Genomic DNA, 24019 nt, shown 5'->3' with positions numbered 1-24019 from the left:
AATAATTTATTCAATGGGTCATAGACCTAGAACTAGAAGGGAGCTTATTGGTTGTCTTATCTAGATTTGATTTTACTGAGGAGAAAAAATAAATTCTACTTACATCAAGTGACTTGTTAAAGGTCTTATCAATGCAGAACTGGGATTTGAACCCAGGTTTTCTGGCTTCAAACAGAACAATTAAAAAAAAAAGTAATCCACAGTTTTTTGCCCATAGAGATCCCTGTCACATTAACTGAAACTTTCCTTGATAGATTGACCACTTGAAGTGTAATTTCTCAAGTTAATCAGAGAAAAGAGAACTAGGATACAGTTTTGTGAATTTATAACCTTAAGAGTCGAAAAAAAATTGGGTTCAAAATCAACAGTACTTTTTCCTATTCAGGTTAAAAATTATTTTCACAAGGTTAATCCTCATTTTTGCAGTTTTTGCTAGAAAATATGGTTCACAAAATTTGAAACTTATTTTCTCATTCACAATAGTTTATGAAATATGTGGTATCATTTTAAGATTATGGTTAATTGCTTATGTCATTAAAAGTTGTGCTAAACTTATTCAATAACCTTGGATTTGTTTCTCCTTGAATTATCCGAGAAGTCACCTTGAAGTCTTATAAAATGTAGGATTCCCTGCATTATTATTTTTCTTATGATCTTTTGTGTGATTTTCAAGTTAATGTCATGGACATTTTAACATAGCCTTTCCTCTAAAATTACTCCATTTACTCCTTTTATTATTGTTCGGACCAATAAGGAGAGCTTATTTTAGCATTGAAAAGATAAAGTTAAAAGAGAAATTAAAGAGAGTATCACAGAGACTATTCGATCAAAGTATTGTCTTCTGAGGTGAACTATTCTCAGACTAAAATGGACAGAGACATTAGAAACTTTAGGACTGAAAATGATTCTGCTACCTGATCTCTAGTGAAATGCTACAGATTTTTCCCAATGTATAATCTGTTTGTAGCTTAACATCTTTGAATACACATTGTTTAGTTCAATAAATTAGTGTTCCTCAAAAAATATCAGTGTATTCACTGTAAACAATTAATCTTTGAGAGTCACACATACAACTTAATGCTATAGAATTTATTAAACCCAGTAGTTCCCAAGTTATTCAATAGGAGTTTTTCCTTTTTTTTCCCAACTTTCTCCTTTTGGACATCCCCAGGGACTACATCACCATGGTTGCTACATCATCCCCTCAAAAGCATTTTTATATCTTAAATCCATTTTTTTATCCAACACCAAAAAGCTATCAAGATTTTAAGTTGTAAGTACAAGTTATATTAACCAATAGGAAATCTTATGATTTCCCAGGTCTGGTTTTCCTAACAATATGGAGAGGATACCCAATTAGTGAAGAAAATATACACTTTAATATAACTGTCTAGTTTTCTTCAGGGAACAACTTAACTAAGAGTAGTCATCTCTAGTAAGGCTTAAGTATTGATATAGGAGAATAGCTTTAAAAATGGAAGGCACCTTAGAGGCCATTTTGTACAAGTCCATCATTTTATGGAAGCCCTTAGCTGAATGTAAGACCTAGAATCAAGAATGCCTTAGCTCAAATTTCACCTCAGAAGCAACTTACAAATTGTATGACCCCAGGCAAGTCATTTCATCTTCATATAAATTTCCTCATTGATAAGATGGGTTAATAATAGTACTTATTTGCCATGTTGCTGTAAAAATAGAATTAAGATGTTATTGATATAGCACTTGGCTTACTTTATAGTTCTACATAAAGGCGATGATGATGATGATTATCCAATAGTTAGTAAACCTAAACCTGTCCTAAGATGCAAGGCAGGGAAATTAGCAGAGTCAAGATTTGGCCTGAAGACCTCCAACTCCAAATCCAAATTCCCTCCCATTATACTTCATAGCCATCAGATCCTTAATATGATGTTGGTTTAGTTCACAATCATTTTTAAATGTCTATTACATTCAAGGCAATATTAAACCTTGAAGATATAGAGATGAAAAATTAAAAGCCTATACATTAAGGAATATACAACATAACTAGGGATGGGTCATATCTATAATTAGAAATCTGATGTAGAGTACAATGTGAAGCTTTTGGGAGTAGTGGCATAGTGAAAGAAAAATTAGAGATTCAAACTTAATGTTCCAGGAAAAATCTGTTGAGAGAGGGATCACTCATAGTTGAGAAAATTAGAAAAGGAAAACTCTATGGAAGAGATTGAACTCAAGCTAGAATTTGAAGGAAAAAAGATGATTTCAACAAAGATAAATCTATGAGAATATTATCCTTGTGCAACATAGAGTCATTGAAATTCATACTAGAAGAGCAAGAAACAAATAGTAGCTCATTGTAGCTAGAATATAACCTGAATGAAGAGGATTCATATAAAATAAGGCTGGAAGGATTTGTTTGAATCAGCTCCTAGTGGCCCTTAAATACCAGGCAAACGAGTTTGTATTATTCTCTTTAGTCATTTAGGAAATAACAGAGACATTGAAATACAAGGGGAACATGACCCACATTTGCTGTTGCTATTGAGTTGTTTTTCAGTTGTGTATGACTCTTTATGACTCCATTTTGGGATTTTCTTGGTAAAGATACTTGGGTAAGGTTTGTCATTTCTTTCTCTAACTTATTTTGCTGAGGAAGAAATTGAGGCAATCAGAGTTCAGTGACTTCTCTAGGATCACACAGCTATTAAGTGTCTGAGACCTGAATTAAATTGAGAAAGATGAGTCTTCCATACTTCAGGCCTGGCATGCTATTCACAAAGTCATTTAACCCCTCTATATAAGGCAGATTCTTTTGGAAGCAGTGTGAAGGATAGATGAAAAATAGTGGAAACTGCTGGCAGGAAATCCAATTAGAATAGAGTAAACGAGTTCTGAATTAGGATGATCCCTGTGTGAGTGAAAAGGTGAGGATGAATGCTAGCAATATTGTGAAGATAGAAGCAACAGGGTTTCCCAGTTGTTTCAATGCTGTGGTTTAGAATAAGGAGAGAGAGGAATTAAAACTGACTGTGAAGTTTGGAGATAGCTGTGCCATCTGCATAGTTAGGGAAATTTTAAATACTAGTTTTAAATATCAAACTTGAAATACCAGTTTGGAAGGAGGGAAATTATATATATATATATATATATATATATATATATATATATATATATATATATACATATGAAACACTCTTGATAATATTACCTTACTTTAATTTTTTAATCATTTTCCCTTATAAAGTGTAACATCTGGGTCCTACATATAGTTCTGCCACTGACCATTTTTGATCTTGGATAAGTCATTTGAAATTTGTGAACTAAGAGGAAAATTGAACTGAAGAATCTTTAAGATTCCTTCCAGCTCTAAATTAAAATGAATGTGATTCTGCCAATCTCTACTCTACATATAGGTTCTGCAAACTGGATAGAATTACATATCTTTTAATAGAGGACGACACTGAGGCAAATGACATTGTGGTGCCTTGTCCAGTATTATAAAGTTAGTTAATGGCAGATATGAAATCAGTATGTATGTTTACTGACTGTGAGTCATTAATTCTTTATACTAACCTACCTTTTTCACAAATCTTTGGTACAAGAAATGTATTGAATGTAATATATTTCACAAGAATTGATTCTCTGAATTAGTTCTAACTATGGAAAAATTATTTCCATTTTTTCCCTCCTCTTTTAGACAAGCACTTTGAGTTCTTTTTTTAAGGTTTTTGCAAGGCAAATGGAGTTAAGTGGCTTGCCCAAGGAGACACAGCTAGGTAATTATTAAATATCTGAGGCCAGATTTGAACTCAGGTACTCCTGACTCCAGGGTCAGTGCTCTATCCACTGCGCCACCTAGCCACCCTGCAATTTCAGTTCTTAAACAAGAAAAGTATATTCATTTATATAGATGAACAACTAAACTAGTGGCCTATTAGTCATTAGGGAAAACTCCAGGAATCAAAAGACTAAATGTTTATATTGCTGATATATGTATATACCTAATACAGATATCCAACACAACAAATACTAAATACCCATTTATTTATAGTCAAATCAATAAATAGGTATAAATAGGCAAACGGAGATACTTTGGTTTATGTATGTATATGTATGTATGTATTTATCTATATAAAACTTGTTAATTGTAAACATACACACAGAAGTGCATCAATTTACACATATCATTTTAATTATATAATTAAAGTCAAGATCAATTAGTTTATTGATTGGATCATGACAAAATATTTAGGATGTTAGCATTCTGTGGTGAGGGTTCTAGTTAGGATTGGGAAAATCTCTTTTTCCTGAAGCATTTTGTTTCTTAATTTGAGAGATTAGCTATCTAATCACAAAATTAACCAAGTTAGTGGTTAGTTAGTGTTTCATCTTTATATGCTGCAGAATATTCATCTTCAGAGTCTTTATTTGTTATACCAATCAATTATATTCCACTGCTTTCATATTTCAAAGAAAATGATAAAATCTAAGATGTCCTAAGGTTTTTTCCATTATTTCACACTGTTGAAATTTCCAGAGCTCTCCTACCATTGTTCCCTTCAGTGCTTCTTCTATAAGAATGTAAACTTCATTTCCTTGAACTTTATATATTTTCACAGAAGGTTTTAGAAGCTAATGCAAGGATTACTTGCATTATTTCCCATGTGTATTTTAAGTTCAAAATGAAGTTTCTAATACATATAAATCTAAGATAAATGAACATGAGTTCTGGGACCTAGAACTTTGCTATAATCTCAGCTGGAAGGAAAAAAAATACAGGATGACAAGCACCATTCCTGTCTACAGGTCAGGAATTAGCCTAGAAAAATTCTGAGTGTCACATTCTCAGTAGGTTGACCAACAGGTAAGATTTCTTTATATATTTTAGAAATGGTCTAAAAATAACCTACTAAATCAGCAGTAGTGACTGCAGTCTGCCTTGGTGGAATACACTAAAGACATAAATGAAATTTGAACTATTAGAAAGAAATGCAATAGATTTCTATGTGTGTGTATATGTATAAATACATATACACACATACATACATATATGTATATATTTATATAGGATTGTATAGAAATATGATTCCTATTTTTTTAAGGAACTTAATGCAGTAAAAGTGGTAGAAATCATCTTGGTCATTAATAAGAAAAAGATGTTTGAGGAACTTTAATAATCAAACATTTGAATCTAAATGTAGGGAAATTTAAATTTCTCCTTAAAGCCTGAGTAACTTTCTAAGTTATATCTTGAATAAAATGAGCTCAACAAGTATCTTAGAGATGGCATTACTTTAGTGGGACAATTTTGTGCTACAGTGAGAGTACTCATAACTCTCAAATATCACCTGAATTACAAAAATTGAAAGTACCTATATAATTTGTAAAGGTCAGTGCACAAAACTAACTGAGCAGTCAAATAATCTAGTTTCTTGTCCCTGCACCAGTCTAGCTGTAATTTTGGAAAGATTATTTTCTTTTCCTTTAATTCAGTGTTTTATTTAAATCTGTAAAATGGGGAAGATAATTCTATCACAAGTACAGAGTGTGGAACAAAGGAATATAGAACCACCTAGTCTCTAAATGAGACAGTAGAAAAAAGTGTTTTGTAGTCATTCAATTTAAAAGATCATGTATGTGGGGGTTAGAAAAAAAGTGACAAGATATCATCACAGAGAAGGATATTGTTTTCTTATTAAAATAAAGAGGGAGTGAGGAAGGACAAAGCCTGTCAATTTAAGAATAAAAATTTCCCTACATAACAAAAATGTTGAAATTCACACCTTTAGAAAAGAATTAAGAGAACTATCTAAAAAAAGAGAAAGACATTATATAAATAAGATGAAATAGACTGAAGGAAACCAATAAATATTTTAAAATCTTATGTTTATAAAAAATTAATGTGAAATATGTGAAAAAATTGTTATTGAAAAAAGATTCAAATTATGAAAAATGCAATGATCATAAATTAGAGATACAATAACAGCTATGATTTCAATTACTTTACAATTACCCTATAAATTCCAAATCTATTTCTGTTACTGAAGAGTCCTTAATTTTTTAAAAAATCCTTCTTAATATGATAGATGTGTGAATTTTCTTTAGATTATATGTTACTTTGTTACTTTTAGTTAACCAGACTACCTAAGGATCTTGGTTTTTGGGCTTGTTGTATGAATATATTATATACATACATGGGTGTACACACAAACACACATACACATAGAAAAGCTTTAATCAAGCCGTCAATTTTAAGAAAGTGAAAGTTTTAAAAAGTTAAAATTGAAAAGTGCCATAAATTTGGAATGTGGCTTAATTTGAAGTTTTATCATAAATTTAAAAATAAAATAAAGGGAAACAGCTTAGAACAAAAGAGTATAGAGTCAATCTGTCAACCTGAGTCATCTCTGTGCACTTAAAAACCCCACTTAATTTAAAGTTTAATTCATCCTACGGAGTTAATAATTAGGGAAACAATAAGGCTAATGAAAGAAAATAATTCCTAAGTGTATGCCTTATCAAGAAGTTAGGAACATTCTTCATGTCAATAGGCAGTTAGTTAAACATAGCATGACAACTACTCAGCATGACACTATGGGAGTGAAGTTACATCTCTATCTTCCAGCTTCATCTGGCAATCGATTGAACAATGAGTCAGAACAAGCAAGAGAAAAAGAATGTGTTCTTGCTATTTGAACAAGAAAAAAAAGATTAAATTATATGAGCTGCATCTCTTAAGTAATTTGAAATTTAAATGGCAAGATACATCACTGAAAAGCATTTTTTTTGAAGCCTCCTAATAGAATCAGATATTTTCAATGGTTAGTATAATCAAAGAGATTCTAACTTTGAATTTACCATTTTTAGGAGTTAGAAACCTTTTCTTCTCACCTTTGTACTATTTAAGACTTCAATGAGCCTTTCAGATCATTCAATGACTTGTAAAGAAAGTTCCAATTAGAGATGAACCATTTCACTGTTATCTCTCCCCCAAACTGCAACACATCTTAACTCTTACAAAGAATGAGGACAAAATACTAGAGGCATCACATTATTTTGTTTGAAGACAGAGCTATTAAAAGTGGTTACTTGACATTCGATTTCTATTCTTCAGTTGTCAAAACTAATCATATTCTATTTAATCATAGAAAGTCATTTCAACAATATGTAACCTTGTTAACTTAAAAACATTATTCTCTTGAACTACTAAGTGATATCTAGGTTTTTTGTAATATAGTATGAGTATTATAACCTCTATATTCAAAGAAAAAAACTGAGAAAGTTATATAACTAACTATGTAGGGAAAAAAGTCATAGCTCAAAAGACCAACAGATCCAACCCAACTTGGGCCATGAGACCTTTTACCTTTGTATGTAATTTGCCTATGTTTAATTGGCAGTAAAAACCAATACATTAAAATAGCATTTCTTCTCTTATAAGTTGTCAAGATCATTTCAGAAATTTTTTTAATTGAAAGACTATGCAGATCTCAAAGAAGACTTTTTAAAGGAATAAATAAATAATAAATAAATGAAATTAAAGGAATAAATAAATAACAACCAAAAAAATCTCCCTTGCAACTGTAGCATTCAAAATATTTTGGATTTTAAGATTCCCTAAAACAAGTTACTCTATTTATTAGTATCCATTTTGGGAATTATCCCTTCAGAGATTATATTTAATCTTCTTACTTGTTGAGAAATTTGCAAGAGAACTCATGGAAAATTAAATTCCTACTTTTAGTAACCTTTGCTTAAAAAAATTCTTTTTCTTCAACAGCTATTCACAGATGCCAACAAGTTCAGTGAAGGATGAGACCAATGATAATATTACAATATTTACCAGAATCCTGGATGGTCTTTTGGATGGATATGACAATAGACTACGTCCAGGACTTGGAGGTGGGTATATGTTATTTTCCTAAAGTGGGGTGAATACTGGGGACTATGATTAATTTTTTTGAATGCAAGAAACTCTATGGAGTGGTTTCTTTTACATTCCAAAACAATCTCTCCATCCCATATTGAACAGATAGACTAGTTTAACAAAACATGTCAGTTCTAGAAATAGGCAATGATATCCTTAGTAAAAATAGTCATTAACCTTACTTTAACAGTACAAAATTACTGGTATTGTCTTCATTCATTCTTACAATACACTATACAGTGGATAGAGTAAGTATTATTAAATTTTAAAACATTTTACATATGTTTAAACAAGGTCATTGTAATTGTAGGCTAATATCATATGGATAATTTTATTGGATTAGTCAGGATTCAAATCCAGTGATCCTGAAATTATACTGTATAATTCCAATGTCACATATGACTTGATAAAATTTTCTAGTTCTTGATTGTTTTAGAGAAAATTTATTGAAGGAATATCTTTGCTCAAACAGAATCCTATTTTCTGGGACAATTAAAGAAGGACAAAAGTTTAGAACAATCTTTATTGAGGGGGTCTTTTACAAATCAACTTTATGCCTTCATTCTTGTGAAGTTTTACTTGGAAATCATTAGCTATTAATTGAATTACTAGTAGGAAAAAATAGATTCTCTATATAATAGGACCGATTGTGATATTCCTTAATAACATTCACCATTAGTTGATGAAAAGTGTTTTATTAAGAAACTAAGAAGGAAATTATAATTTTAATTTCTTTTGTATGGTTTGTTTTCATTTTATTTTACAAAGTCTTCACTTACCAGTAAAATGATAGCCAATGCCAATTTATAAAATATACAAAAATTAGAAACTCTAGAAGGATAAAAGGTGATAAAGTAACATTATTAGAAAGAGGTCTTCCAAATTAGCATTCCCAATAATACTATTAATATAAAAGATTTTATGATGAAAAGATCATTTTATTTCCTTTCTGAGTATAATATCAATAAATTTCAAATATATATATATATATATTTAAATACATACATTATATATGTGTATATATGTGTGTCTTGTGTGCAAAGCATTATGTTAGAGCCTATGCAGAATACAAAAATGTTAAAGCATTATTTCTTCTTTCAAGGAGAATGAAATCTACTTGAGGTAATAAGGCATCCACATGTGGAGAATTAACAATTTAACATTATCAGGCAATACATTATGAGTAGAAGTATTGTACAAAGGCTATAAATGTTACTGTAGTATAGATTTGAGAGAGGTGGGATTAGAGTTATGAAGTGATCTTTAACTAACAGGTGCTCTGTAAGTGATGATGAAGGACAAGTTATATGGAGGACATAGGATTAGAGTTGTGCTAGTAACCATGGGTAATATTTGGGCAAAGAATTACAAAGGGTAAGGGGAACAAGATGATCAGGTATTTTTCCCTAATTACATCACAAAGAATATTTTATGATATTTCTAAGGAATACTAAATGTATTCCAAGTAATTGTAAATATACGGAAGTCTTCCTTAAGATAATTTTTAAAAGTAAGATCCTATTGCTGCTTCAGTAGTAATACAACTTTGAGTAGAATCAAATGTAATTATACCAAATAATAGTTTATAAGTCAGAAGACTCTATGAGTCTCTTTTGAAACACAGTATTTTTAAAAGTGCAAAAATATTAAAGAATTTCATTTTGCTACAATGACCTGTTTCACATCTCCAAATATCTCTCAGATGTCTCAAACTAGATATCCAGTAGACATCTTAAACTCAATATATCTAAAAAAGAACTCATTGTCTTTCCCGATGAACCTCTCTTTAATCTAGGTGTCTTCCCAGGTTCTTCACTATCCCTGCCCTCCCATATCCAATAAATTGCTCAGGCCTATCATTTTCACTTTTGCAATATCTCTCACATATACCTCATTTTTTTTCCTTTGACACTCCATAGCTTTAGTGCAAACCATCCTCATTGCTTGCCTATATTATTGTAATAGTGTGTTTGAGAACATACTTTCTTCAACTTTCTCCCCATTCCACTCCATTCAGTTATTATAGTGATTTTCCTAAGTGAAAGTCTATTCTTATAACATCCCTTCCCCAATACAAGGCTCCAGTGACTACCTATTTCCTCTAGGACCACAACCTAACTTCCTACTACCTTTCCATTCTTCTTATACTTCCCAACTTCCCATCACGTACTTTTTGATCCAATGATACTTATTTCTAGACTGTTCCATGAACAAGATACTCCATTTCAGCTCTGGGCACTTTCTCTGGCTGACCGTCATGCTTGGAACATTCTCTCTTCTGCTCTGACTATTGTTTACTTCCTTTAGGTTCCAGTTAAAATGCCAACTTATATATTATATACATATAATCATTTTCTATCTTCCTGTATATAACTTGGTTTGAATATATTTTTGGAGTGCTGCCCCCCCACTTAGATTGCAAACTCCATTGAAGGAAGGGATTATTTTTCACATCTTTTTTGTATTTCAGACCTTAGCATGAAGTGAGCACATAGAAGAGTTTTAATAATTATTAATTGATTAATTGATTAATTGATTATATTCATTTCAATGTAATAGAATCTTTTTTTAAATCACATCTGCATCTACTATAATACTGGGTTCTTGAGGTCTTTGCTAAGAAGAATCAGAGCTGTTTTGAATGAGGAGTACATTCATTGCCAAAATGTCAGTGTTTGGAGAGGAATATCTTTGATAAAATTTGGAGTAGTAATGAATTGTTGATCAAAACTACTCTGAAAAACGGTCTTATAGGTTGATTGCATTATTGGAGCATGGGCCTGCATGGATCAAATTACAGGTCCTGGGAGAAATGAAGTATTTAACAACTGATTCTGATATTGAGTTCTATAGCTTTCAAATAAATTTAATATCCATTCTCTTATTTGTTTGTTACCATCCTTATGAGATAGGCAGAGAAAATGTAATTATCTATACTAGACAAATTTAGAAACAGAGAGATTAAGTGATTTGATCAAGATCACAAATTTTATAAGTAATGAAATAATAGTTTATACCCAAATATTTGATTTCAAATTTAATATTCCTTCCATTACATCATTATCATTCTCTTCATTTTTTTATTTTGTTTATTCAATTACACGTAAAAATAGTTTTCAACATTTATTTTCTCTAAGATTTTGAGTTCCACATTTTCTCCCTCCTTCCCTTCTCTTCCCTCCCCCTGCCTTGACATTAAATAATCTCATATAGATTATACATGTACAATCTTGTTAAACATATTTCCATATTACTTATGTTGTGAAAAAAGAATCAGAACAAAAGGGAAAAATGAGAAATAAAAAAATTTAAAAAGTGAAAATATAATGCTTTGGTTCTGCATTCAGACTCCAAAGTTCTCTCTCTAGGTTTCAAATGTCTTTTAGAATTGTCTTTGATCACTGTATTGTTGAGAAGAACTAAGTCTATCATGGTTAATCATCACACAATGTTACCATTAAGGTGTGTAATATTCTCTTGGTTCTATTCATTTCCTTCAGCATCAATTCATGTTAAGTCCAACTTTTCCTGAAATATAACTGCTCATGATTTCTTACAGAATAATAATAATAATACATCACATTCATTTACCACCATTTTTTCAGCCATTCCCCAATTGATGGGCATCCCCTCCATTTTCAATTCTTTGCCATTGCAAAAGGACCTGCAATAATTTTTTCCACGTGGGTCTTTTATCCCTTTTTATGATCTCTTTGGGATATGGACCTAGTATCAGTATTACTGGATCTAAGGGTATATGCTATTTAAATTTCCTTTGAGTATAGTCATGGTTATCTTTTGTGATTCATTCTTCAGTGTTGCTTTAACATTAACATTAAACTGAATGGTAGTTAAAGGAGAAAAGTAATGTTTTGTTTTCACACAGAAACCTCTTTTTTTTCTTATACTTTGTAAATGGAAACTCCTTGTGTCTCTCTATCTTTCTCTTTTTCTTTGTTTGGCTCCATATGCCTGTCAGTGTCTTTCTGCCTTTCTCTGGCATTCATTGACTATCTTTCTTTCTTTGTCTCTTTCTTCCCCCCCCCTTTTCTTTTTATTAAATTCAGTATAAAATGATTGTAATATAAAAACAGTATGTGTATTTCCAGCAATAAATGCACTGGTGAATTATGGTCTGACATCTAAATGTAGTTTCTAAGCATGGATAAAGTGCTCGAATAGAGAAAACTCAAATACAGTGCCTTTGAACTTGCTCCAATGGAAAATGTAGAAACTTTCAGGAAAATGCTTTTCTCTCAAGATATGTAGTTCTTATCCAGCATTAGCATTTTAAAGAGTAAGATGTTCCTTAGGGAACTGACTGCCATCCTCCTAATCTGTACTAGGACGAATTTAAATATGATCTTTAATGAAATTTTCATTCCAACTAATGAATTCAGATAGATACCACTGGATTCCACACTTCCCAGACTGATTCCTTTGTTAGATAATTTGGGTAAACTAAACAGTAATAGGATATCAGACAGATAGAGATTTCAAGTTACAATTAATCATCAATTGTAGTAAAAGAGTATCTGAGATAATTGTTGAGCTTTGTATCTAGGCATGAATAAGAGTTGCCAACAAAAACCTATCTCTGTGAGATTTGAATTTTCCAGGGATAATTCAAATTTGAGTAGAGATGTGTAAAATTATATCAGAACCTTGAATGGCAGGTACAAAGCTAATTCTTTCACTTGGAAACTTTCTAGTTCTCTAAGGTAATCCCAGAATGTTCTTTATGACAATGATCATGAGAGTTATAAAACCATCAGGGGTAAAAAGTGAATATTCTTCATTTTGTGAGAATACCAATCTGAAGTGGTTTTATCATTGACCATACATTCAAGTCTTTGTTTCTTAGTATATAGAAACTGCATCCTGAAATGTACAATGTAATAATACTACCCATTAGAAATTATGAAAACTTTCATTTTTATTATGTGATAATAACATCACATTGTGGTATATAGATCAAGTAAAGATCTTGGAGTAGGGGTGATCTGAATTTAAGTTCTTCCTTTGTTACTAGTTAAAGGTATCAGTAATTCATTTATCCACTCTGCATTTAAAGCAACTCATAATATATATATATATATATATATATATATATATATATATATATACGTATATATATATATATATATATATACAATCATACAAAGTTATGGAAAGCATTGTATAATTGTATAAATGGAAGGATTCCTCAGTCTTATTATATGACTGATTCTTGATATATTGAGAAATTGTTATTTTCTGAGTTAAAATAAGGAAAATAATCTGGGGCTAGCACACCTTATAATTTAGTTTGTATCTACTAATGAAAAACTAAATGTAATGGTTTAAAAAAATCCTATTACCCTTTTAGGTTAGAAAATGACTCCTTTAATGGGAAAATAAAATATATCTTCATTGTTTAATTTTTCATTCTTATGGTGTTAACTAAATTAAGGTTCATATTTCTATATTTCAGAAAGAATAACTCAGGTGAGAACAGACATCTATGTCACCAGCTTTGGCCCAGTATCTGATACAGAAATGGTACGTTACAGAACATGGACCTTACCAAGCCTCAAATTATAGCCAAATGTTAGATGTTAATATTTCTGGGGAAAAGATTTATTGAAATATAATAGCTCGATTCCCTTTCTTTGACTTAGGAGTATACCATTGATGTATTTTTCCGACAAAGCTGGAAAGATGAAAGGCTTCGTTTCAAAGGACCAATGCAGCGGCTCCCCCTCAACAACCTCCTTGCCAGCAAGATTTGGACTCCAGATACATTCTTTCACAATGGAAAGAAGTCCATAGCTCACAATATGACCACACCAAACAAGCTCTTAAGGCTAGAAGATGATGGTACCCTGCTGTATACCATGAGGTAAAAACCCATTTAATGTATTTCTTTTGAATACCAACATTTTGAAAATTCCTTTTGTTCATCTGGAGCCCTTTGTTTCTCCTCTAGGGAAAGCAGATGAATTCCTCATTATTTTTCTGTTATGAATATCACTCAATAAATGCAATATCCTTTGAAACCTTTTCATGAGCAGTTAATATGAAGAGACATCTAGATGTCAAAGAGCAGAGAGTCAAATTCAAAATTCTCCGTCAGACACAAACCAGATAAATGACCCTGGATATGTCACTTTAATGTCTTTCAGACTTAGTACCTTAAATGGGATAGTAATTGCACTTTCTTTGTGGCATTGTTATGAGGATCAAAACTGTATTAAGCTCTTAAATACCTTAAAACTTCATGTTATTGTAATAATTATTATTAATTATATGTGTAATGACCATTGATCATGCAACTCTGTCTTAGCTACTATGATACACAGTCAATACGATCCCCTTCTTTCAAATCTCTTACAGCTAAGATCAATCTGAAATCTGTTTAAAAATTCTATTTTTATTTATAATTAGTTCTCAGAGAATCTTAGAATTGGAAGAACTTTAGACATTCATGGAATCACAGAAATGAAAGATTTAAAACAGAAAGGAATTGAGAACTCATTCAATCTAGTCTCATTTTACAAATGAGAAAACTAAACTGAAGTATGCTAGACAACTTGTCTAATGTTATAGAGATAAAAAGAACCTATTCTTTCTTAGGGCTATCCCTAGAATCTACTAGCTTATGTGTGTCATGGTATAATAATTTAGTAAAGAGTCAGATTGATTGATTTATTACTTATTAGATGGAACTCAACAGCTCACATTTTAGTGTTCTTCCTATTGCTTGTCAAAATAGTTTTCACAGCCTTTCTAAGGCAGGTAGGTAGTATAATGGATAAAGTACTTGACAAATAGTCGGGAAGACCTGAGGTCAAATGTAACCTCAGAAATTTATTGTGATGATGGGCAAGTCACTTTACCTCTATGTGTCCAATTTTTTTAATTTATAAAATGGGGGTAAAAGTAGTGACTTCTGTTTGCCTTAATTTCTCATCTATAAAATAAGGATAATAGACACACTTGCCTTTCAAGGGTTGTTGGAGGGATCAAATGAGATAACACTTGCAAAACATTTGGCACAGTACTATATAAATAGCAATAATAATCTTTAATAATATTTTAATAAGTAAATATATCTTTTCTCCAAGAAGTTTTCTGAATTTATTATAGATTTATTTTTCTTGGTATATACATTTATTTCTCTAGTGATGACTAATTTTAGAAATATATCATTAATCATAAATGTAAATTAAATAAAATAAAGAATTTTAAAACTATAGGAACTAAAATATTTGTTTTTCAAAGAGTCCTTTTAATGGCTTATTTCTGTGATTTGATAAAAAAATTTTCATGCTGGATACAAATTTGATTATTATTAATCTAGAATCATCCAATTTAGTTTCATACTGTGAATTGTTCATTAAATGTGAGTAAATCTATCATTAAATAAATCAATCAAACAGTGAGAGAAAGGCTATTATATTGCCTTGAAAAGGTTTTTACAATGAACTTCCATGTGTAAAAAAGAACTAATCTTAGGAAAAGTAGAGAAAAAATAATTGACTTAAGAAGATGTTTATACACATAGAAAATTGAATGGCTGTTGAATTCCTGCTCTTTATCTCATAATTTTATGCAAAAGAATAAGAATCTTTTAAAATGGACACTTGATCTTTTGAAAAAGATTGAGTACAAAAATAATATTAAGTAATATCTCAAGGAAATCGTCATTATCTCTATTCTATTTCCAGTGTCTTGAATTTAAAAACACCTATCTTATGCATAAAGAAATGTAGTTTAGTTAAAAAGAAAGAAGAATTTTCAAAAGCTCTAGATTTTATTTCTACCTTCTTATCTCTATCATTAAAAAGCTCTGTTATCCTAGGCAAATCACTATCTCTCTTCAGATCTCAGTATTTATTATAATTTGTTTAATAAGAGTATTTGAATAGGACTCTGAATTCCCATTGTCACTTAATATTCTTTGAATTCTGACTGGTAGGACATGTGATAAATGCCATGTCTTTAAATGTGGACAGTTATTCAAAAAAAGTAACAATAATAGCAGGTCTATACCCAAACTATACATAAAGAAGATTTTTCTCTTGAGACCATACCAGTTACATTAGGAGTTAACAGAGCAGTAACATAAAATTAGTGCTTTGATTTCTTTTTTAAAAAAAAATTTTACTATAAATATTTTTGGTTAATTTGCCTATGTAAAATCTATGTCTTGTTTAGGGATACAGTTGGACTTGGACTCTACAATAAAACTAGAACTAAGAGTGGGTTTGAGGCCTAATCACAAAGGTCTTGAGCATTCCAATCAAATTGTTAAGAAACACCTCCACACAATCCTCTCTCTCTTGCTCCCCATCGACTCTGTCAATGAATAGATAGGTTCTAGATATACCCTTTTAGGACAATGACCAAATTATCTTGTATTTTTATTCCCAGTATTTAGCAAGAGCAGAAGCTTAATATGTTGAATTCAAAAAATATGAATTCATCACTCCTCCCAATTTCAATCAAACAAGCAGTAAACATTTATTAAGTGTTAATTATCTATCTGTTATCATACTAGGCACTGGAGAGGCAAAATATAGTCTCTGCCCTGAAGGAGCTTCTGATCACATGGGGGAAATAATATGTAGATGAATATATACAGGCATACTTCATTTTATTGCTCTTCACTTTATTGTGCTTCTCAGATATTACATCTTTAACAAAATGAAGGGTTTGTGGCAACTGGATTGAGGTAGTCTAATGGCAGCCATTTTTTCCAATGTCCTCACATCTTGTCTCAAAATATTTCAAATTTTTTGCTACTATTATATCTGCTTTGGTGATCTGTAATCAATGATCATTGATATTACAATTGTAATTTCTTGGGTGTCATCCTGAACTGCTCCTATTTAAAGCATTGAACTTAATTGATAAATGTGTGTGTTCTCACTGCTCCACTAACTGGACTATTTCCCATCTCTTCCTCCTCCCTGAGATAAAACAATATTAAAACTATTAACCCTACTTTGGCCTCTGTATTCAAATGAAAGAGTCAATTGATGTGGCAAACTTCATTGTTTTCTTATTTCAAGAAATTGCCACAGCTACCCCAACCTTCAGCAACCACCACTCTGATCAGTCAGCAGTCATCACCATCAAGGCAAGACCCTTCACCAACAAAAAAAGATAATGACTCTCTGATGGCTCAGATGATGGTTAGCATTTTTTAGCAATAAAGTATTTTTAATGAAGGTATGTACATTGGTTTTTTAAGACATAATTGCACACTTAATAGAGTATAGTATAGTGTAAATATAGCTTTTTATATGTATTGGGAAAATCAAAAAATTGTGATTTGTTTTGTTGTGTAATTTAATTTATTGTGGTGATCTGGAATTGAACTCATAATATTTCTGAGTTACATCTCTACAAAACAAACTACATATAAGTTAAATAAAATATGTTACCAGAGTGAAACCACTGGGATTAAGATGGGTGGAATGGATTGGTCAAAGATAGGATTTAAGTTGGAACTTTAAAGTATGGTAAGGAAGTCACTGATTCTAGAGGTGTATTCCCTGTAATATAGTTCACCTAAAGAATCTTCTGTAGCTTCTGGGATAGTTAGATGGCACAATGGATAGAGTGCAGGCCCCAAAATCAGGAAAACTCATCTTCCTGAGTTTATATCTAATCGCAGATATTTACTACTGATTGTGTGACTTTGACCAAGTCACTTAACTCTATTTGCCTCAGCTCCTTATCTATAAAATGACCTGGAGAAGGAAATGACAAAACCACTCCAATTTCTTGGTGAAGAAAACACCAAAAATGAAACTGTGAAGTGTTAGACACAACTAAAATGATTAGACACAACATATATTCTCAAAAACTCAACATGGAAAAAATGCTTTCAGCTTTGAAAAATGGGAGTATTTTTGAGGGCTAGTGCTTGACTGTATGCCTCATTTCTTTTTTTAAATGCATTTTGTTTATTGAATTATTTCCCAATTGAACACAAAACAATTTATTATTCATTTTTTAAATTGTATGTTCCAAATTATCTTCCTTCTTCCCACCCCTCCCTATTCCTTGAGAAGCCAGATAATTTGATATCAATTGTACATATGAAATGATACATTTGTTCTTATAAATCATCTTGCAAAAGAAAACACAGAAAAATAAGAAAAGGAAAATTTTTAAATGGCATGATTCAGTCAGCATTAAGATTATTCTTTCTCTGGAGTTGGAAAGCATTTCATTGTGAGTCCTTTGAAATTGTCTTACATCATTGCCTTAAGCAAAGTAGCTAAATCTTTTACAGCTGATCATCCTTATAATATTGCTGTTATTACATTAAATGTTCTCATGCTCACTTCACTTTTTATCATTCATAAGTCTTTCTGAGTTTTTCTGAGACAAACTGCTTGTTATTTCTTATATCATAATAGTATTCCATTTCATTCATATACCACAATGTATATGAAATCATAGGTATCCCTTCCATTTCCAATTCTTTGCCACAAACAAAAGAACTACTATATATAGTAGTTCTTTTGTTGTTTACTATATATATATATATATATATATGCATATATATATATATATATATAAATGTATATGGTACAAATAGGTCATTTTCCCTTTTCTTTGATCTCTTTAGGATACAGATTTAGTGTTGGTTTTACTAGGACAAAAGGTATATAAAGTTTTATAGCTCTTGGGCATGATTTCAGTTTCTTTCTCCAGAATGACTGGACTACTTCAGAACTCTACTCATAGTGTGATTTGGGTCCAATTTTTGACATCCCCTCCAGAATTTATGTTTTTTCTTCCTTGGTTATGTTAACCAATATGTTGGTGTGATGTGGCAGCTCAGAGTTGTTTTAATTTTCATTTATCTAATCAATAGTGATTTTTAAATAATTATTTGGTAATTTGATTGGTATGACTGAATAAGTAAATTAACTTAGGTATTACTGTCAGATCCTGGTTACTACTCTGTTTTCTACTTCCATTTCATGAGTGAACTCATTCCATTCATAGTTATGATGATTAGTTGTATATTTCCTTCTTTTTCTATCATCTTTCACTCCTAGTTCCCTGCTCAGTAAGATAGATTTCTATGACTAATTGAAAATGTTTGTATGCATATGTGTGCATAGACACATACATATATATAAACATTTTTATATGTTAATATTTGTAATATTTATATATGCGTATTATGGCCATTTGACCTAATCTAATTATGAAGTGTATTCCCCTTTCCTCCATATGAGATAACTTTTCCCATTCTTCCTCTCTCTTTCCCCTTTTCTCTGTTCATCCCAATATAATCTCTATCTTTCCATGACCCTTTTTTAAATCTTTCTAACTGACCTAACATGGATAAATTTATTAGAAATTTCACGTATAATATCCCCATATAAAAAGGTAAACAGTTTAACCTTATTGGATTCCCTGTGATTTTTCTTTCATCTTTACCATTTTGTGCTTCCTTTTAGTATTGTATTTGAAGGCCAGATTTCCAATTTAATTTTGTTATTTTCATAGGAATGCTTAAAAATCCTCTCATCAAATATCCAGTTAATCCCTTGAAAGATAATTCTTAGTTTTTCAGGTCAGGTTATTTTCGGTTGTAATCTCAATTCTTTTGCTTTATGGAATATCATAATCTAAGCCTTCCATTCCTTTAACATATTAGCTGCTAATTCTTACATTATCCTAACTTCGATTCCATGATATTTCAATAATTACTTTCTAACTACATGAAGCATATTGTTTTTGAAATGGAGGCTGTAGTATTTGTCTATAATATTCATTGCAGGTTTCATTTAGACATATATTTCAGATGGTGATTGGTAGATTTTTGAAATTTCTGTCTTACCTTCTGTCTCTAGGATTTCATTGGATCAATTATGATTTTTAGGAATTACTTTCATTAGTGAATGTAACTCTTTTTTCAATTTGATCAATTGAGTTTGTAAAGTACAATTTTTCAGTGTTTTGTCCCTCTTTACCAATCTCCTGATTGTCTTCTCATAATTTTCTTCCTCTTCTTTCAATTTATTTAACAAATTTTCCTCTACCACTCTTACTTGAATTTGAAAATAATTTTTGAGTTCTTCCAGGTTCTGTGTCTTGATTTTGAACTCTATATAAGTGTTGGGCTGTATTCCTGGTATTGGGCTTAGGGGAAGTCTCAAATTCAGGATTTTTTGCACTGTTTTTTTTGTAGATAAATCCAATTTTTATTTGTTGTAAAGTGCTTAAAACACAAAGGACAAGAGCTTTAGAAACATGAACTGCAACAAGGAAGACCACCCCGCCCTTCTCTCTCCCTGGCCTTGCTTGGACCTCTCTCTCCTCTCCCACTGGGATTGGGGGCTTTCTTAGACAACATGGAAGAAACTGGGGTTTCGATGAACAAACAGCCTAGCTGTGGGCTTCAGCTCTCTCCCAAAGCCTGGCAAAGCTGGGCTCCTTCCCTCCTTGGCTGTGCCCCAGAAGGAGTGTCCCCTTCCCTGGCCTTCTCCCCTTCCTGGATGTTTGCAGGCTCAGGGCTGTGAGTGATTCAAAAGGGATTTTCAAGATAGGCTATTGAGGAAGGGGGGTTCACTGCTCTCCATCTCCAGGGGTTCATCAAGGCAGCCTCTAAAATCAATCTCTCTCACACACATGCACACATGCTTCTCTCTCCAATGACCTAGTCCTCCAAAGGCCGATGCGATCCACTCCAATCCACCACCCCAAAAAGCATCCTAGTATCCCACCCATCCAAGTTGCCCCCATGCACCTCTACATCTGTCCAGAGAGTCATATCAAAGGTAGGAGGTGGGAGGAGGGCCAAGGGCTGAGGTCAAGCCCTTAGGGCTGCCAGGTCAAGGAGGGCCAGGTGGGGCCATGCATGGTACACAGGACAAATGCTTACTTTTTAAAATGCTGCACAGCCCAGTTAACTAAGGCAGCTGGGGCGGGGGTAAGAACACCAACTTGACTGGCTGGCAAAGGAGAGCATTGAGAATGTTGGTACCCCCATGCACTGCTGTTTTCAAAGCTATTTCTGCGGGTTTGATGCTTCCAAGGTGGTGTGATCTCAGTGGAAGTGTGGTCATTGCTCTCCTGAACTTTATTATGGTCCTAACCCAAGAAAGGCTCCTGATTTCTTGGAATTGTCACTCATACTACTCCTTTGGAGCCCTGTTCTCCTGAGGCCAGACGCAATACAGTTCTTTGATTTCATGTCACTAAAAGTGATATGTCCCTCAGCACTTCTGCTCCCTCTTGGCTCCGCTCTTGAATTATAGTCCTGAAGCAGAAATAGGCAATAAAATTCCCATTGAGCATCTAGTTCTGAATCCAGTACTAGCATAGAGTTCCTCTATAGTCTCTTTCTGATCAGGTTGCTGATTCTCTTACCAACACTGACTGGCTGGTTCCTGAAACTGCAGCTGCTTTTGTTGCCTCCACCCAGTCCCACTATTGGGGTTTCAACCATGTGTCATAGATCTCTCTGACCTTCCAAATTGTCTTGGGCTGAAAGAATATCTTGTTCTGAACATTTGTTCAGAAGTGCCGCACTAGAATTTTAGGCATTACTTTAAAGTTCTTTAGAGGAGAATATTGGGAGAGCTCTGTGGAGTGCTTTCTGTGCACTTCCATTTTGGTTCCTCCCTTGGAATTCTGTGACTTTTTATTTTCTTAAAAAGTCATCTCTTAACCTTCTACTTAAAACATTAAAAACATAATTTCCATGACAAAGTCATCTGAAAACCTTTGGGAAATATAAATAGTTCCTTTACTATTTAGGTTAGTCATTTATCAGGAAACTTTCTTCATGTAAATAACTATATCATGCTAAATAACTGAGTATACATTTAAGATTCTCCCAATTGGGTCAATTTTTAAAAAGGATTATAGAAAGAAGTACTCTAACCTATAATTCAGGAGTCCTTTATATTTCATGTGTATTTTCCAGTTATCAATCAGTTAAAGAAATCAGACTGCATATTCTTTATCTTTCTTCTATATGGAAGTAGTGGGGAAATGGCAATATGGTAAGACTGTAAGATTCAGAATATATACTAGTCTCCATTGGTTTAGTTATCTTATCCATAAATTCCCTATAGCAATGGTGTTGAACTCAAAAAGAAAGAAGTCTCTAAACTGAAAGCTTAGGATCTCTGTTAGTTTTTTTAGGTTGGTTTTTTTGGCAAGACATTGGGGTTAAGTGACTTGCCCAAGGTCACACAGCTTGTTAATTTTTATTTTAAATTTATTTATTTATTCTTATTTTGTACAAAATTTTTTTTATAATTACTGAAATATTCTTGCTTAAGAGTAAACATAATACCCCCCAAAAAATATAGACCTGCCTGAGCAATAAAGTAAAGGGGAGAGGAAAAAAATTAAAATTAAAAGAAAAAATAATAATTGTAGGTATGGCCAGGTGGCACAGTGGACGGAGCACTGGCCCTGGAGCCAGGAGCACCCGGGTCCAAATCTGGCCTCAGATACCCAACAATCACCCAGCTGTGTGGCCCCTGGAAGGCCACTCAGCCCCATTTGCCCTGCAACTTCCACCAAAAATAATAATAATAAAAATTGTGCTTCAGTCTGTGTTCCAACACTACCAGCTCTATTGTGGGTGGATCACATTCTTTATGATAAGTCCATCACAAAAGTTACTTACATATTTTTCGACCATTGCCATTGCTGATCACAACTCCCTCCATTCATTCTTCTCAACTACCATGTACTATATTTTCTCTCTTCTTTCAATCTGTCTCTGCTGTAGAGTAGGTGAGTGGCACAGCAGACAGATCCCTGGCCCCAGGGCCATCCTTAGACCCAGTATCTACCCGGCCCTCTGGTCCCGGACAGGCCATCCAATCCCAGCCCCTTGTAAGAAGTAAAAAAGAAAATGTGTTATATCTGACCATGCTACCCTCAATGGTCCATCCTCTCCTCCATCACTCATATGCCCCTCTTCCCCCTGTCCCCTTCCTCTCATTCTTTCCCTATATAACTATACCCCCATTGAGTATATATGCTGTTTCCTCTCCTAGCCACCTCTGATGAGAGCAAAGATTCCCTCATTCCCCCTTGCCTTCCCCCCTTCCATATCATTACAATAGCTCATTGTAATAAAGAAAAATCTTATTGTATGAAATATCTTAGCCTATTCCTCCTCTCCTTTTTCTTTCTCCCATTACATTTCCCTTTTATCTTTTGACTCCATTTTTACACCATAATATATATCTTCAAATTCAGTTTTCTCCTGTGCTTCATCTATAAAAGCTCCTTCTACCTGCTCTATTAAATGAGAAGGTTCATTTGAGTATTATCAGTATCATTTTTCTATACAGGAATACATCAACATTAAGTCCTTCATATTTTCCCCTTCTCCTCCACTCTCTATGCTTCACCTGAGTCCTGTATTTGAAGATCAAACCTGTTCAACTCTGGCCATTCCAACAGGAACATTTGAAATTCCTCTGGTTCATTGAAAGTCCATCTTTTTCCCTGGAAGAAGATTTTCAGTTTTACTGGGTAGTTGATTCTTGGTTGCATTCTAAGCTCTTATGCCTTCCAGAATATTATATTCCAAGCCCTATGAGCTTTTAATGTAGTTGCTGCTAAGTCCTGTGTGATCCTGACTGCAGCTCCACGATATTTGAATTGTGTCCTTCTGGCTCTTGTAATATTTCTTCTTTGATTTGGGAGTTCTAGAACTTGGCTATGATACTCCTGGGGGTTGGTGTTTTGGGATCTCTTTCTTGGAGAGATCGATGGATTCTCTCCATTTCTATTTTGCCCTCTGCTTCTAGGATATCAGGGCAGTTTTTCTGTAGTAGTTCTTTGAAAATGACGTCAAGGCTCTTTTCTTGGTCATGACTTTCAGGTATTCCAATAATTTTTAAATGATATTTCTTAAATCTGTTTTTCATATCTGTTAATTTTTCAATGAGATGTTTTGTATTTTCTTCTAATTTTTCATTCTTTTGGTTTTGAAGTACTGTGTCCTGATTTCTTGTAAAATCAGCAACCTCCCTCAGTTCCATTTTTGTCTGAAGGATCTGTTTTCCTCAGAGAGCTTTCTTATCTCTTTTTTCATCTGGCCAATTCTGCTTTTCAATGCAT

At 32.6% G+C, this 24019-nt stretch overlaps 1 protein-coding gene across 1 annotated transcript in view; it reads left to right on the top strand.

The window, feature by feature from the left end:
- GABRA5 (gamma-aminobutyric acid type A receptor subunit alpha5) overlaps positions 1–24019 on the top strand; it is a 104139-nt gene that overhangs the window by 146 nt on the left and 79974 nt on the right. The window contains exons 2-4 of the mRNA XM_074231964.1: positions 7763–7884; positions 13383–13450; positions 13570–13790. Coding sequence (XP_074088065.1) covers positions 7763–7884; positions 13383–13450; positions 13570–13790 — 411 coding nt within the window. The remainder of the gene's footprint in view (positions 1–7762; positions 7885–13382; positions 13451–13569; positions 13791–24019) is intronic.

The sequence above is a fragment of the Macrotis lagotis genome, chromosome 1 (assembly GCF_037893015.1).
Source record: "Macrotis lagotis isolate mMagLag1 chromosome 1, bilby.v1.9.chrom.fasta, whole genome shotgun sequence".
NCBI classification, from domain to species: domain Eukaryota; kingdom Metazoa; phylum Chordata; class Mammalia; order Peramelemorphia; family Peramelidae; genus Macrotis; species Macrotis lagotis.
Note: the sequence above shows the minus strand (reverse complement) of the source record. Positions and strands in the feature narration are given on the sequence as shown.